Raw genomic sequence first — 14,196 nt, forward strand, 5'->3', positions numbered from 1 at the left:
TATGTATAATCAATGAATTTCTGGATAAAGAAGTGAAAAAAAGTTGTGAGGCTTTCTTAAGTAAATGTGGTGTTTTAAAAGAATCTCCATAAATGCTTGAAAGGCCAACTGAAAAATGAAGTAATTTTTCAAAATTGAGGTATAGTTGATTTACAATATTAGTTTCAGGTGTACAACGTAGTGATTCAAAATTTTTATAGATTATACTCCATTTAAAGTTATTATAAAATACTGGCTAAAAAGTGAAGTAATTTGTCTTTGTAGAGTTCTGCTGGTAACTTGCAGTTATTGAAAAACGGTAATCTGTTTTAAGAGTTCAGAATTTTTAGCCAGTGGAATCTGACTGTATTATTTCTTTTGTAGCAATGTGGTTTCTTAAACATTTCACATTTTCCTGTTTCGTCAGAGATTGCTGATTTTTGTCATGGTACACATTCAGTTTCTTTTTCTTCTGTTGAAATAAAGCAGCTTCATAGCTGTGGCTTACGGTTGTGTGAAAAAGGTAGCAAAGAATAGCATGTTTGAGAAGAGTGTCAGGAGCACTGAAAGTAGACATTCAGTCTTTTGGATTAATGGACAGGAAGCTCAGTAATTGCATGGATTTCAGTAAGCTTAAAACTAATATTCTTTTGGTTTTGTAGTGCTGTTAAAACATTGAATTAATTTTTAGATGCTGCATTTTGACATTTGACTGTTTCACTATGGCAGAATCACCTATTTTGTAACATGAGGTTATATATATATATGTATATGTGTGTGTGTGTGTATATACAGGGGTGGCGGCTTCAGGAGATAAGTTCCTTGACGTGTGCAGAGGAAAACTTAAAACATGTACACTTTTCTGAAAACTACCGTTTATTTTCCTGCCTTCCACCCTGTTTTCCTGCTGTGCTTCAGGGCCCTCCAGAGTTCCCACAGCACACACCTGGACCTGTTCCCAACAGCTTCAGCCAGCCCCCGCGGCTTCCTCTTCAGGACCAGTGGAGGGCCCCGCCGCCTCCCCAGGAGCGAGACCCTTTCTTCTTAGGAGGTAAAGGATGGCGCAGAGTAATAGAGCAAAGCCGCGTGGGGCGATGTGCCTGAACATGCTTGTGTTTTAAACGGTATTTAGCTCCCAGTAGGAGACTTTGTTAATAAGAGTGTCAGATTTTTGTCCCATAGCCCTTCTGCCTGTCATTTCAGATGCTAAAATTGGACATTATTGGTATCTGAAATGTGAAAATCTCATACAAAGGAGGAAATCATCTATAGAAAATGACTAATGAAGCAGTCTAGAAATAAGAGGCAAAATGTAGAAGTCTTTTCAGACATTCACACCCAACCTCTTGTAATTTTCGTCCATAGTAAGACAGTACATAAAACTGATTTCTGTGAAGTGTGTGTTCTGTGTGACCAGAGGGCAGTAACGTTGCAACGCCCTTCCGTTTCAGGTGAACCAAGGTTCCCGAGCCATCTCTTTCTGGAACAGCGAAGTCCCCCTCCCCCGCCACCTCCTCCCACGCTTCTTAGCAGTGGTCACCCTGTGCCCACTCCCAGCCCCTTACCATTCACCCAGCCTGGACCAGCGTTTAATCAGCAAGGACAGCAGCCTGTGTTCCCCAGAGAGAGGCCCGTGAGGCCAGCCCTCCAGCCGCCAGGGCCGGTGGGGATTCTGCACTTCAGCCAGCCAGGGTCCGCAGCAGCACGGCCGTTCATCCCTCCTCGACAGCCCTTCCTGCCCGGCCCAGGACAGCCCTTCCTGCCCGCCCACACACAGCCTAACCTTCAGGTAGGCGTCAGGGGCTGGTTTTGTGTTTCAGAATTCAAGTTAAAACCTTTCACATTTTTATTCTAGTCTGCCAAGATGTGGAGATTATTTAAAGAGCGAGGGTATTCAACTTAACTGTGCTCTTTATTAAAGACAACTTCCTTAACAATATTGCTTATCTCCTTAATCGTAGGAGAAATGGAGAAAGTGATTGTCATTTTTTGGGAAATGAAAAAATTCAGTAGTAAGATTTTGTAAAGGATATACTATACATTGCTAATGAAATTAGGGCATGTTTTGATAATACCTTTGCTTATCATTGCAAGATTCTTAAAAGGTTAACAGGAAATAAGGTTCTTTGTCAAATTATGTTTCTGCAATATGTAGTGGGGGGAAAAAAAGGGTTGCTGCTTCCTCATTATTTGAGAGATTTGAGTGCCCTCTGCTGGTGTTTTATGTTTCATCAGCTGCCTTGAGTCTGATACCTCTCTTACCCAGTATGTTTTTTCTTGTGTCTTAAGTTTCCTGTTAAGGTATGTAATGATGATGGGCTTGAACCGATTCTTTAGAAACACATGGAATATGTACCTAAAGTAAGAACAGGAAAATGGTTATTATATAAGGTGTTACAGTAGGATAAAATGTTTTTTTCTTTTTATTAAAAAAATATGATTTGGGAATTTCCTGGAGGTCCAGTCATTAGGACTCTGTGATTTCACTGCCGAGGGTGCGGGTTCAACCCCTGGTCGGGGAACTAAGATCCCACAAGCTGCTCTGCACAACCAAAATATATATAAATGTGTGTGTGTGTAAATACATATACATAATACAGTATAATGTACTGTATATAACCACTGCATTGCAGAAGTAAGTATAGATAGGAATATATATAAATGTGTGTGTGTGTAAATACATATACATAATACAGTATAATGTACTGTATATAACCACTGCATTGCAGAAGTAAGTATAGATAGGAATTTGAAGAGGAAATGAAGTCATCCCACCACCGAGAGACAGTTACCACTGACATCTGGGTGCACACGCCTTTCAGTCTCTTCAGTGCTTGCATCGTCATCATGATGCTCTCTCTTCCCAGTTAACGTGTTATTACCATCTTCTCATGTGATGAGTTCTCTTTTACCACGGCATTTGAAAACACTGCACGAGTTGATGTTTTACGGCCGTCACTATTTCTGGCCGTGTTTATTGGTTTCAGTCCTTGGGTATTGGAAACAGTGCTGCAGGAAACATCCTTGAGGTTGTGTTTGCTCGCATCCTTAGTTATTTCCTTAGGATACATTCCTGGAATTTCAAGATCTAAAGGATTTAGGACAAATATAAAATGCAGGGTAGTAGCTTTTGGCTTATCACTGCATTTAAGATAGTATTAGCTTCATCAACAAATCTAAAATGAAATTTGAGTGCCACTTGAAGCTTCTTTCTGGTGTTGGGGTTTTTAAGGAAATGGCTGAATTGGAACACGAGCAGTACGTACATGATAAACTGTTGCTTCTCTCTTGTTGGCTTGGAAGGGGCCCCTGCACCCTCCTCTGCCCCCTCCCCCGCAGCCCCAGCAGCAGCCCCCGCTCCCGCACCACCCCCGCAGCACCAGCCGCCGCCGCCGCCACCGCCTCACCCGCACCCGCACCAGCACCACCACCTCTCTGTTCCTCCCCCGCCCCTGATGCCCGCGGCTCAGCCCCAGTTCAGGCCTCACATGCAGACGGGGCCGCCTCAGCCAAGCAGCAGTCGGACGCAGTGCCCCCAGCGCCAGGGGCTAAGGCATGTAAGTGTCCAGTTCCTCAGCTGTCTTCCGGGGGCACCTTTTATGTCGCGGGGCCTTGTGTGTCTAGATCCTCCTGTAGTGTGAGATGGCCTTAGTAATTGACGCATAACTTCAGAAAGTAGTTTTGGGTGATAATCATTCTACCTTTGCCAGTGGCTGTCTGTCTCCTTGGGCAGTGAATGCACAAGGAAATGGATTCAGGAAGAATTCCTTGAATATCCTTTGTTGTTAGGCACTACTCTGGTTCCTGGGAACACAGCAGTGAATGAGAGAGACACATTTCCTGCCTTCATGGAGCTTATAGTTAATCGTGGGGGATGGACTGCATTGATCTGTGAGGTTACGCTCTCGAGTACCATCGGCAGATGTGCGGCTTGTCATGCATTGAAAGAGACTGGGAGATGTGTGTCGCTTTAAAAGTCAAAGACTAGTCACGGTTACTGTCTTATCCTCCATTAAATAACTAACCGTGTAAAGAGGCTCAGGGTTAGAGTTCCAGGCTGTAAGGTGAGATACTTGGGTTTTCCCTTTAATACTGGTCCTTTTGACCTTGAGCTTCAAGCATGTCACTTAGCTGCTTTTAATCTCAGTTTTTTCATACCCGCCTCTTTGTTTATTAAAGTAACATTGAGACTAAAATGATGTAAGAAGTAAGAAAGGATTTCTAGATCTGGAAAGAGGGTGCTTTGTAACCTGGGCTTCCTTTTGTAAGAACAGTGGCAGACGACACCCCCAGTCTTGAGCTGAGCAGCCGTGGAATACAGTCCTCCCCCAGCCATCTCACAGATCTACACACTCCTCTAGGCGTTGGGTCTCTGTTAAGAATCCTCAGGGTGAACATGACTTGACTGTCTCCTCCCCGATGAGAGCTATGGGCATCTTTCTCCTTTTTCTTAGGGCTCTAACTTAATGCTTCATTCTTTGTTTGTTCTACCTTCAGTTTAGGGGACCCATTGACAGTGGTGGTGCCATTAACCCAGCTGACTCCTTGTGCGGGAGTCCTTGTTGCACTGTTGATTCTGTTAAAAATGTTTGTCCCCATCCTGTAAGTCACCTGGTGTAATATCCATAAAGAGGAGCCTGTCTGTAGGCAGGTATGGTACCTTTCCTAGCCCCAGTCCTTATCAGTAAGGGTATGTTACTATGTAGAGCAGAAAGCATTTATGCAGGGAAGAAATGTTTACCAACAGGAAGGTATCTGCCCCCCAAAGGAGAAGTCACGTATTCAGTTAGAATGATTTTTAAAAATATTTTAATCTAATGTGCCTTTTTATGTTTCTTCTCCCAAGTTTCCAGTTGTAATTAGAATTTCTTTCTTCTTGTGATGATAGAACACAACTTCTCAGAATGTAACCAAACGACCAATGCAGCAAATGCAGCCAACTGCTCCAAGAAACAGTAATTTGCGTGAATTACCAATAGCACCATCACATGTTATAGAAGTGAGTAACAGTCGCTGCTCCTCCGCTCCAGCCGGGGCTCAAGTAAAGCCTATTATCAGCACGTCACCGCCCACGAGGCCCGGGGTGGGGCCCAGGACTGCGCAGGGGAAGGCTGATGTGAAAGTCAAGCCAGTTAGCCCTGTGGGCCGGCCTAAAGAGGAAGCAAAAACAGAACCAGAGGTAGGACTTTTCTTTTTCTAATTAAAAAATAATGTTTGGTCTCAAACAGGGAGACCTTATAATCAAGGTCTGTACCTCTTATCTCAGTTCACTCTCACCCAGTGAGTTCTTCACAAAATCATCTCACCTTCTTTTAACCTAACAGCCATATTCATATAAGATACACTTTCATTCTCACTGGTACTATATCAGATTGTTTTCATATATTTATACAGTTATAGTTGTGTGTTACAGAACCTGTGTATATCAGGGATCTTAACCAACTGTTTCTCTGAAGGGCCCAGATAACAAATATTTTAGGTTTTATAGTCCAAATTGTCTCTCAGAATTACTCAACTCTGCTGTTTTATCACAAAAGCAAACATAGACAGTCTTACATCAATGGGCATGGCTGTGTTCTGGTAGCACTTTATGACAAAGTCAAGTGTTGGGCTGGATGGGCTCATGGGCCATAGTTAGCTGACCCCTTACATTTACTCTTATGTTCCTGTGGCTTTTCTGGTTTTACACTGTGAACTTCTAGAAGGTAGGACCAGTTTAGACCTTTAAATAAGATGGGGAGCGCTGTTTTGTTCTGAATTGTGTATATTATTGCTGATTTCTAAATCTGTATAAATGTTGTAAGAATAAATAATAAATGCAAGTCAGTATTCTACATGATTTCCAATTGAGATGTTATTTGTACCTTTGTTTAGTTTTGGCCACTTGATTATGTTTTGCTTAGAGGCAGTTCAGTGTTAATGCAGTATTAGTCACAAACTTCTACATTAAAAAAAAAAATTTCTTCACGTCAGTAAAATTTATGCCTGAGACAAACCCCTTGAGGCCCTTGGTCTCCTGTAAAAGAAGTGAATGCTCTTGTCTAATGCTTCCCTGAAGTCAGGATTCCATTGCGGGCTGTTCCCTGGAATTATAGATACAAATTTGGGCAGTATCTGTATAATGTAGGTTCTAATGAAGCATAGGCATCTAGTGTAGCACAGGTTAGAACACGCCCTTGGAATGATCTGCTGTCGCTAGCAGTGCGGCTCTGAGCCAGTTACTTCACTTTTTCCAAGCCTCAGTTTCCTTAACTATTGGGTGTATGTGCCTGAGACGTGGCTAGAGACCAGTATGTGGAAGTTACGTTAATAATAATATATATAATGTAATAAGTAAGTATATCTATTAACTTTATAAAATAATGGCACAAAGTTTCCTTAGATGAGAATATAAGCCCTTAATCATAATAAAAACAAGCGTTAACTGTTTTTTGCCTTTCAATCAATTAAAGTGCGGGGGTGTGTGTGTCAGATTTTCTTCTAATGAATTATTATAGCAGCTGTAATGTAATCTTTCCAAGTCAGAAATGTAAGTATAAAGTGAAAATACTGAGTTAACGTTTAATAACATCTTATTAGAAGAAGGGCGACGTTTCGGTTTTAAAATCAATATATGAAAAAATCATGTAGATTTACAGATGGGATTGGGATAGTTTATAAAAAGAAATCATTGCTAAAAATTTTATCCTGCTTTTAGTTTATATAGCTAGCTCCTGACTCATGTGTGTAAATGGATTTGGCTCAAAAATGAAGTCACATATACTTTTGTAGTAACAGTGGCTAAATAAAAAGAGAAAAGTGACTTTTTAGGCATACCACTAGCCACGTTTGTCCCTTTCATAATAGTTGAGTTAATAAGCAGGCTTCTGAAGTCTTCTGTAGGATAAAATGGATGCTTTGTGCGTGAAGTGGAACTTGCAGGTGGCCATAGTGTAAGTGGTGCGTGTCTTAATTTGTTTGCTTTTAATTTTCTGTGCACATAGAATGGGACCAGGAGTAAAGTGTTTTTTTATTTTTAAAATCTTCTGTGTGTTTTGCTTAGGTGAGTGTGGTTTATCTTCTTAAATTCACCCAGTTGGTGATGATATAATGAAGGACAAATCTATTTAGAAGTATTTCTACCTATATTCTTGAACATACTTTAACTCTTTTCTGATTACATGGGGAAAATCCTAGTGAATGTTAATTGTTCTTGCATTTGAAACAGTGGGTCCTCTGGACCTGTTACTATTTCCCCAGAATGCCCTGGCCCCTGTACTTTTTGAACTTCTGTTTTTCTGTCTTCCCCTTAATGTCACTTCTAGCTCTGTGTAGCCCTCAGCCAACTTAAGATTTTCTGTTTCAGGTCTGTCCTAGACTTTGAAATTAGGTGACTGAGTTGATCAGGGTTGCTTCTAAAATGACAAGCAAGCCCCAATGAGGGGGCTTGGCTCTGTGTCTTGTAGGTCAAGTGCACGGGCTCTGGGGGCACCAGCCAACTCTTCAGCTACGTTGTGGTCTTATAATTCCTAACTTTTAAGGTTTATTTGCTAACAGCTGAATTCTAGATAGAGTAAATCCTATTATATTCTTTTGCAAAGGATCTGTGAGTGATGATATCTATGATTTTTTTTTAAAGAAAATTATTACAATTTTAAATGCTAAACTTTTAATAAACTTTCCTCTTTGGATGCTTTTTTTTTTTTTTCTTTTTTTTGCGGACGCGGGCCTCTCACTGTTGCGGCCTCTCCTGTTGCGGAGCACAGGCTCCGGATGTGCAGGCTCAGCGGCCATGGCTCACAGGCCCAGCCGCTCCGCGGCATGTGGGATCCTCCCGCACCGGGCCACAAACCCGCGTCCCCTGCATCGGCAGGCGGACCCTCAACCACTGCACCACCAGGGAAGCCCCTGGATGCTTTTTTTAAGAAAATTATTGGACTTTTACAAAGATTCTTCTGATAGACTTTCAGAATGGTTTGGGACTGGCATATTAAAGGCATTCCTTGTATGCCGTTAATATTCCAATACCGCAATTGGCAGCATTTTGATTCTGAGGAGAGTGCATGAGTTCAAGGTCAGAGAGATTGATTTGTGCTGTTCATTATAAGCAATTATTCTGTGACAAATGAGTTTGAGATCAGGCTGAAAATTCTGTACGAAAAATCAATAGTTCTAATCAGCCCCTTTCAGGTCATTTACACCCCACCTTTTGTTGGTTCGTCAGAGGAGAGCCAGATAAAACCTGTGTGACAGCGAGGCCTCCCTACTGTTGCAGTTTCCATTTCAAACATGTTTTGATATCTTAAATGAATAGTTTAATTGGTTTCAAAGTTGTAAATGAGTGGAAATTTACATTATTTCATTTTTAATATTCTGATAAGATTTTCCAAATTAGCTTTAGCTGTGTAATTTTTTTTTCCCTCCCCAGGGGAAGGAGTTATACTTAAAGTCTATAAGCAGATTTTGAATGGCTTCTTTCAATCCTGAATTAAAGGGTTTTTAGAAAGTGCCTTTTCTTAAGTTTGCTGAAACAGACTGGAACCGTCACCTAGCCTTGTACTCTAAACCATGCGTGTTTTCTGCTTCAGTTTCCTGATGAAGATGAAGAAACGAGGTTATACCGCTTAAAGATAGAAGAACAGAAGCGCCTCCGAGAAGAAATCCTGAAGCAGAAGGAGCTGCGGCGGCAGCAGCAGGCCGGCGCGAGGAAGAAGGAGCTGCTCGAGAGGCTGGCGCAGCAGCAGCAGCAGCTCTGCCCCCCACCGGCCCTGGCTGGGCAGGAAGAGCAGCTGTCGGCACCGTCGCCCACCAATGGTAACCCACTGTTACCCTTCCCGGGGGCACAGGTCAGACCGCATGTGAAAAACAGACTTCTCGTGAAAAACCAAGATGCCACTGTTTCAAATGTTCCACCCAAAACATCCAATTTTGTGCCATCTGGTGCTAACACGCAGTATCAAGGACAGCAGATGAAACCACTGAAACATTTGAGACAGGCCAGAACCATACCTCAGTGTCCAGCTCAGCACAAAGTCCTGCAGGTAAAGCCTGCAGACGGGGAGGGACTGCCACCCCCCTCGCAGACTGCTCGAGCCGCGTCCCTCCAGGGCCGGCCCCCGGAGGCCAAGCCTGGCGCGAAAAGGACTGTCATGCACCGGGCCAACAGCGGTGGTGGAGACGGGCCGCACGTCAGCTCCAAGGTCAGGGTGATTAAGTTGTCAGGCGGGGTAAGTTGACGAGGTCACCAGTGCCTCTTGGAATCTATGTTTCACTTAGTATGTCCTAACTCCCAGAGAGGATTTTTGAAGGAAGGGAAGTAAAGTTGCCTGTCTTAGAATCATGTGGACCAGCCTCTCCCCACTTGAAGCTGGTGTAAGAATTGTCGTTTAAATCCTGCTTCCAGTTGGGACCCATGTTTCAGTTGTCTCTTGAGTCTTAGTGAAAAACCAGTGTGACAGTTCCTAAATTAGACGTTTCTCAGTTTTAGCTTCTTTTTATAGATAATTTATGCTAGCATCATCAAGTTTGTTTTAAAAATAAAATTTCCTTTACCACAGAACACATAATTTGTTGTGTGTAGCTTTAGATTCAGGGAGCATCTATGGCAGCGGGGGGCGGGGGGGGGGCAGTGTGTGTGTTGCTTTTAAGCAGCGTTGTTTCAAAGACTTTTCCCGTCTTCCAGTTCAAGCTAATTGCCCACCACCCCGCCTCCATTTGAGGGAAAAAGGGATTGACAGTATTCTAAAGTGAAATCATGTGTGATCCTACCATGTGCTTTCAGAAGTGGGGCACCCCTCATTTCTTTCTTCACCTCATAACAGTGCCCATTTTAGAGCATTTTCAGTAAAGCACAGTCATTGCAGTTTGGATAAATTCAGTACTTAAACTAAACAGAGTTGCTGCAGATAGATTCCCATTGCAGGAGATTCTCCCGTCAGCGTCTGTAGAATACTTGCTTCCTTGATTCTGCCGTATAGTCTTTATTTATTAGAGAAGGTAGCACTTATCTCTTGCTTTAATTATAATTAATTCTGCAACAGACTCTCTTTGGTCCGAGTAACTGTCGTGCTCTCTGTCGCAGCTCCCTATTGTGTGCAATTTGTGTTACAAACTGGGGAAGAAAGGGGGAGAACCGTAAGACACAGGCTCTTAGAGCAAACCAGCTACAGATGATTACTTTTAAAACCACAAAATATTTACAGTAAAAAAAGAAAAGGACTTCTAATCCTCAGTTCACCCAGGGACAGCAGCACCACTAGGAACGGGCGGGAGCTGTTTGCTGTGCTGGATTAAGGGCGGCTCCTTGTTGCTGCTTAATTAGTCGAGTTTTAATTGCTTTTGTTTCTAGGTTTGTAGACCAAGGTGTGAAGTTTTTCACACGCCATAAGAAAATTTGTGATAGAGCAAATCTGTTGTTTCTCACCTCGGTTCATGGTGATTCAAAATGTTGATAAGTAGATGGCCTGTATTATATCAGATTGTTTAAATATTGTATGAATTTATTATCTTTAGGTGAAGACCCAAGTGTTCATCATTTTCCGGTGTCTGTGTGGCCTTTTGCTTTTGACCGTATTTTAATCATACTTTGTCGGTGTCTCACTTTTTTACTTGAGTTAGAAACTTCTGAGGATGGGCCATGGGGCGATGGTTTGGGAATAGGCCTTTTCCCTGGGCAGCCACAGTGGTGCGGTGCGGGCCTGGGCACTCTGGGCTCCGGCAGACTAGGAGGTGCGGGGCACAGCTCTGCTGTCCACAGGCAGCCTTCAACTAACGAATTTATCTACTTCAGAATTTATCTACCTCAATTTTTGCTTTTTTCTCCCGTGGAAAAAATATAGTTTTTATATCAGACCATATTCCAAAATCATGCTGTATAATTTTACAATACACAGGAAAACAACAGAGGAATTATACATGAAAATAGCTGTCTGCCAAACTTTGAAATGGTTTTTTAGCTCCCTTTTTAATTCTTAAGTATTAAGTTAATTAACCAACATGTTCTGTATATTAGGATTTATTCCAATAATTCCTCCAATAGCATGTTGACAACTTTCACCTTATCAGAGGATAAATGTCTCTTGTTTGTTTGTATCTCTCTGAACCAGAACAAGCAGTGTTTCCCTAAAGGCCTGGGTTTTTTGGTGTGTTTTTTTGGTGGGTAGGAACTGTTTGTAACATACCCATTGTGCAAAAAGGAGACAGTTCTTGTAAGTGCTAAGTATGCTCTCATTTTTCCTTTTATTTCTGTCCCTTCTGGTCCTTCTCTCCTTTCATGCACCATGGCATTAATGCCCAGGGCTGTGCTATGTTGTGTGCTTGGAGCTGAACCAGCCACCCTGGTGAGGGTCTGACAGGGGCTTAGCATGTGGGAGGATTGACTTGTATGTCGTACCTGTGCAGAATGTTAGTTATGCATTTCAGGTTTATAGTTACTTGTTTAATAGAAGCATTTCGTTGTCAGTTCACATTCTTCTATTTTGCTATGAGCCCAGGGCTTCCTCACATTCTGTTAGTGCAGAAATACAATAGACATCCTATTTATAAGGTTTTCTAGAGAACTTTACTTTTCAGAGAGTCAGTTTGACTTCTTTCACTTTTTTCTAACCTAAACTGGCATCGAATGTGTTAACTAAACTATTCTTTGCATTCAGTGGTCTCCTCGTTCTAGTAGTTGGTCTTCAGACAGGACACAGGACTGTCGCAGTACATAGTGCTGTTCTAGAAATTGTGTTCTGGCGGTGATCACAGTCAAAATATGTATCTACAGGATTGTTAGGGAAGCGGAATCTTCTTGGCAGTCTTATTCTGATGTACAAATTGAAAATATATTACAGCTTAAATTAGTTTTCTTTAGGTGAACTTTTACCTGTGAGGCAATTGTGAATCAATAAGGTCCTCTCTTTTGTCATTTCCATATTTCATTGTCTGTAATTCAGTAATTTATCTTTGGATTTTATTAAATTGGGTTTTTTGAAAGGTGAAAGAGCCTGCGTCTTAAGACTGTAGGTTTTTCAGTCTGCCCTTTCATTAATTATACTATCTTCAAAGTGATTTTAATTCATACTGATCATCGAAGGAGAATTTCTAGTCTTTTTATGTTGTTCCTCTTTGTTAGAGCTAATGCATTACGGACATGGGAAGCATTTTCAAAAGGACGTAATGAAAAGTATTTCTTGGTGTTGGTTCTCACACATTCCCTGACCAGGTCTGGGTTTGTAGCTCGCAGAGTCATACCTGACTTTCTTCGGGAGCCGTTTGGCATCATGCGTTCTTTGTTGGCCGATCCGAAGCTCCTGTGTATGGGGTGTGGAGGTTGAGGCCCTCAGTCACCAGGAGGGTGTGATGAGGTGAAGACAGCGTGGCTGTGTTTGAGGAAGACCCGTGGCTGGAGCTTGTCTAATAGTTATTGTCTTGGGGGCCCTTCCAACACGTAGAAGGTACTTTATAAATGTCCATTTTCTTTTTGGAATGCTCCTAAGGCCCCTTCTAGAAATACATTCCCTGATTTTATGCCACATAATAGGTAGTAGCTACTGTTTATCAGGTGTTTAGCATGTATTCACAGCATCCTTATGAGTTAGATCTGTTATTGCCATTTCATAGGTAAGTAAATTGAGTCTCAGATAGTAGCCCAGGGCCACTCAGCTACTAACTGGTAGAGTGAGGCTTCTAAATCCTGTGCTTTTTGCCATTATTTATAATAGCTATTTTTTTTTTTTTTATATAATAGCTATTTTTGCTGCTCCTTTTCTTCCTAGGTTTCTTAGTTCTAGATTAGGGAGAGTAGTCTACTCTTTCCAGTGAGTTTTTAGGGGCGGCTTCTAGGATGAGGGGTGACCAGGTTTCATTTTGCTTGCCAACCCCAGTTGGTACTGACTGGCTGCAGAGTATGTGGAGAGGGTTTAGAGGCGGGCCACAGAGCCCTGACTGGGGAGTCAGGACTGGGGAGTGGCTGGGGTTTCATCACGCCTGTGCTGGAACCTGTGTGGAGTAGCCTGATATGGTGAATTAAAGCGAGGGACGGTGTACCCTGGCTGAGTGTAGCTATGACTATAGCTGTGTGCTAGAAATGTGCCTTGAACATTTCTGTGTAGATCAAAATAGATCCGATTTTATATTTAAAATTGAAATCATTAAGGGAATTTGAAATTTAGAGAGACCTTTTGTTATGAGGCTAATCAATCTCTTTGTGAATTTTAGTTTTTTCCCATTTATATTGTCTGGATTTGTTGGGTGAGATTTAAAAAGGAACAAATTAATGCTACTTGTAAAGAGTGTTAAATGTTGGCAAATATTGCTTCTAAAATTTTATGTGCCTCCCTGAATAATATTTATATAAGTAATCTACTTAAAGAACTGTATTTGATGGAATGGTTCTCTTTTTATTATTTAAAACATAGGAATAGTCTCCATTTGCTCATTTCTCAGAAAGCTACTTTTAAGTATTTAATTTTCAGAAACCAAAAGAGCAATCTTGTTAAATCATAATTTCTGAAATTCCCTGGTGATCCAGTGGTTAGGACTCCATGCTTTCACTGACGAGGGCCTGGGTTCAGTCCCTGGTTGGGGAACAAAGATCCCACAAGCTGTGAAGCGTGCCGTGCCCCCCTGCCCCCAATCATAGTTTCTCTCATAACCAATACATAATCCAGAAAAACTCTTCAGGTTAGTAACAGAGCATATATAAAAATGTAAAATGTTTACTTAGTGTAAACTTAGTATAATCATCCTCAGCCATGTTTTGTGATTAAACACCAGAAAAAAGAATTAGGACGAGCAAGTGCCATGCAAAATTTGTTTATTCAGGAGTTTAATTAGGCCTGCAGCTCTGTCTTCCAGTTTAGGGGAAATGGGGAATCTTTGAGATGTTTGCATCGGCTTACCTGGCCCAGATGAACCTGTGTCCTCCTCAGAATGAGGCTGAGCTTCTCCCAGGGTGGCTGTGAGGGTTAACTGTCGTGACATGGGTGAGATGAGTGGCACAGTGCTTGGGCACGTGGCATTGGCTCAGTAGATGTTACTACCCTTTCCTTTTAGTTAAAGGAAGAAAAAGTGTGTTCTTACAGTGTTCTTTAAGAAAATGAAAGCAAATTCTGAATTCAGCTGCTTTATTCTAATTGAGGTCATGAAAATTTTAAGAATTTGGCAGCAAATTAAGTAAAGAGCCCTTTGTTCTGCTGGCCACACAGAGAAATGGGAGAAGCACAGAAAGCCCCAGCAGGAAAGCCAGCTGTCCAG

At 41.9% G+C, this 14,196-nt stretch overlaps 1 protein-coding gene across 1 annotated transcript in view; it reads left to right on the forward strand.

The window, feature by feature from the left end:
- The window catches only part of RBM33 (RNA binding motif protein 33), a 115,530-nt gene that overhangs the window by 75,838 nt on the left and 25,496 nt on the right, over window positions 1-14,196 (forward strand). Inside the window, 6 exon segments of the mRNA XM_024739197.1 lie at window positions 898-1,030; window positions 1,431-1,768; window positions 3,283-3,334; window positions 3,337-3,536; window positions 4,868-5,158; window positions 8,547-9,185. Of these exon segments, the coding sequence (XP_024594965.1) occupies window positions 898-1,030; window positions 1,431-1,768; window positions 3,283-3,334; window positions 3,337-3,536; window positions 4,868-5,158; window positions 8,547-9,185 (1,653 nt within the window).

This window comes from Neophocaena asiaeorientalis, unplaced genomic scaffold, assembly GCF_003031525.2.
Source record: "Neophocaena asiaeorientalis asiaeorientalis breed wild unplaced genomic scaffold, Neophocaena_asiaeorientalis_V1.1 scaffold145, whole genome shotgun sequence".
In the NCBI taxonomy this organism is placed as follows: Eukaryota; Metazoa; Chordata; class Mammalia; order Artiodactyla; family Phocoenidae; genus Neophocaena; species Neophocaena asiaeorientalis.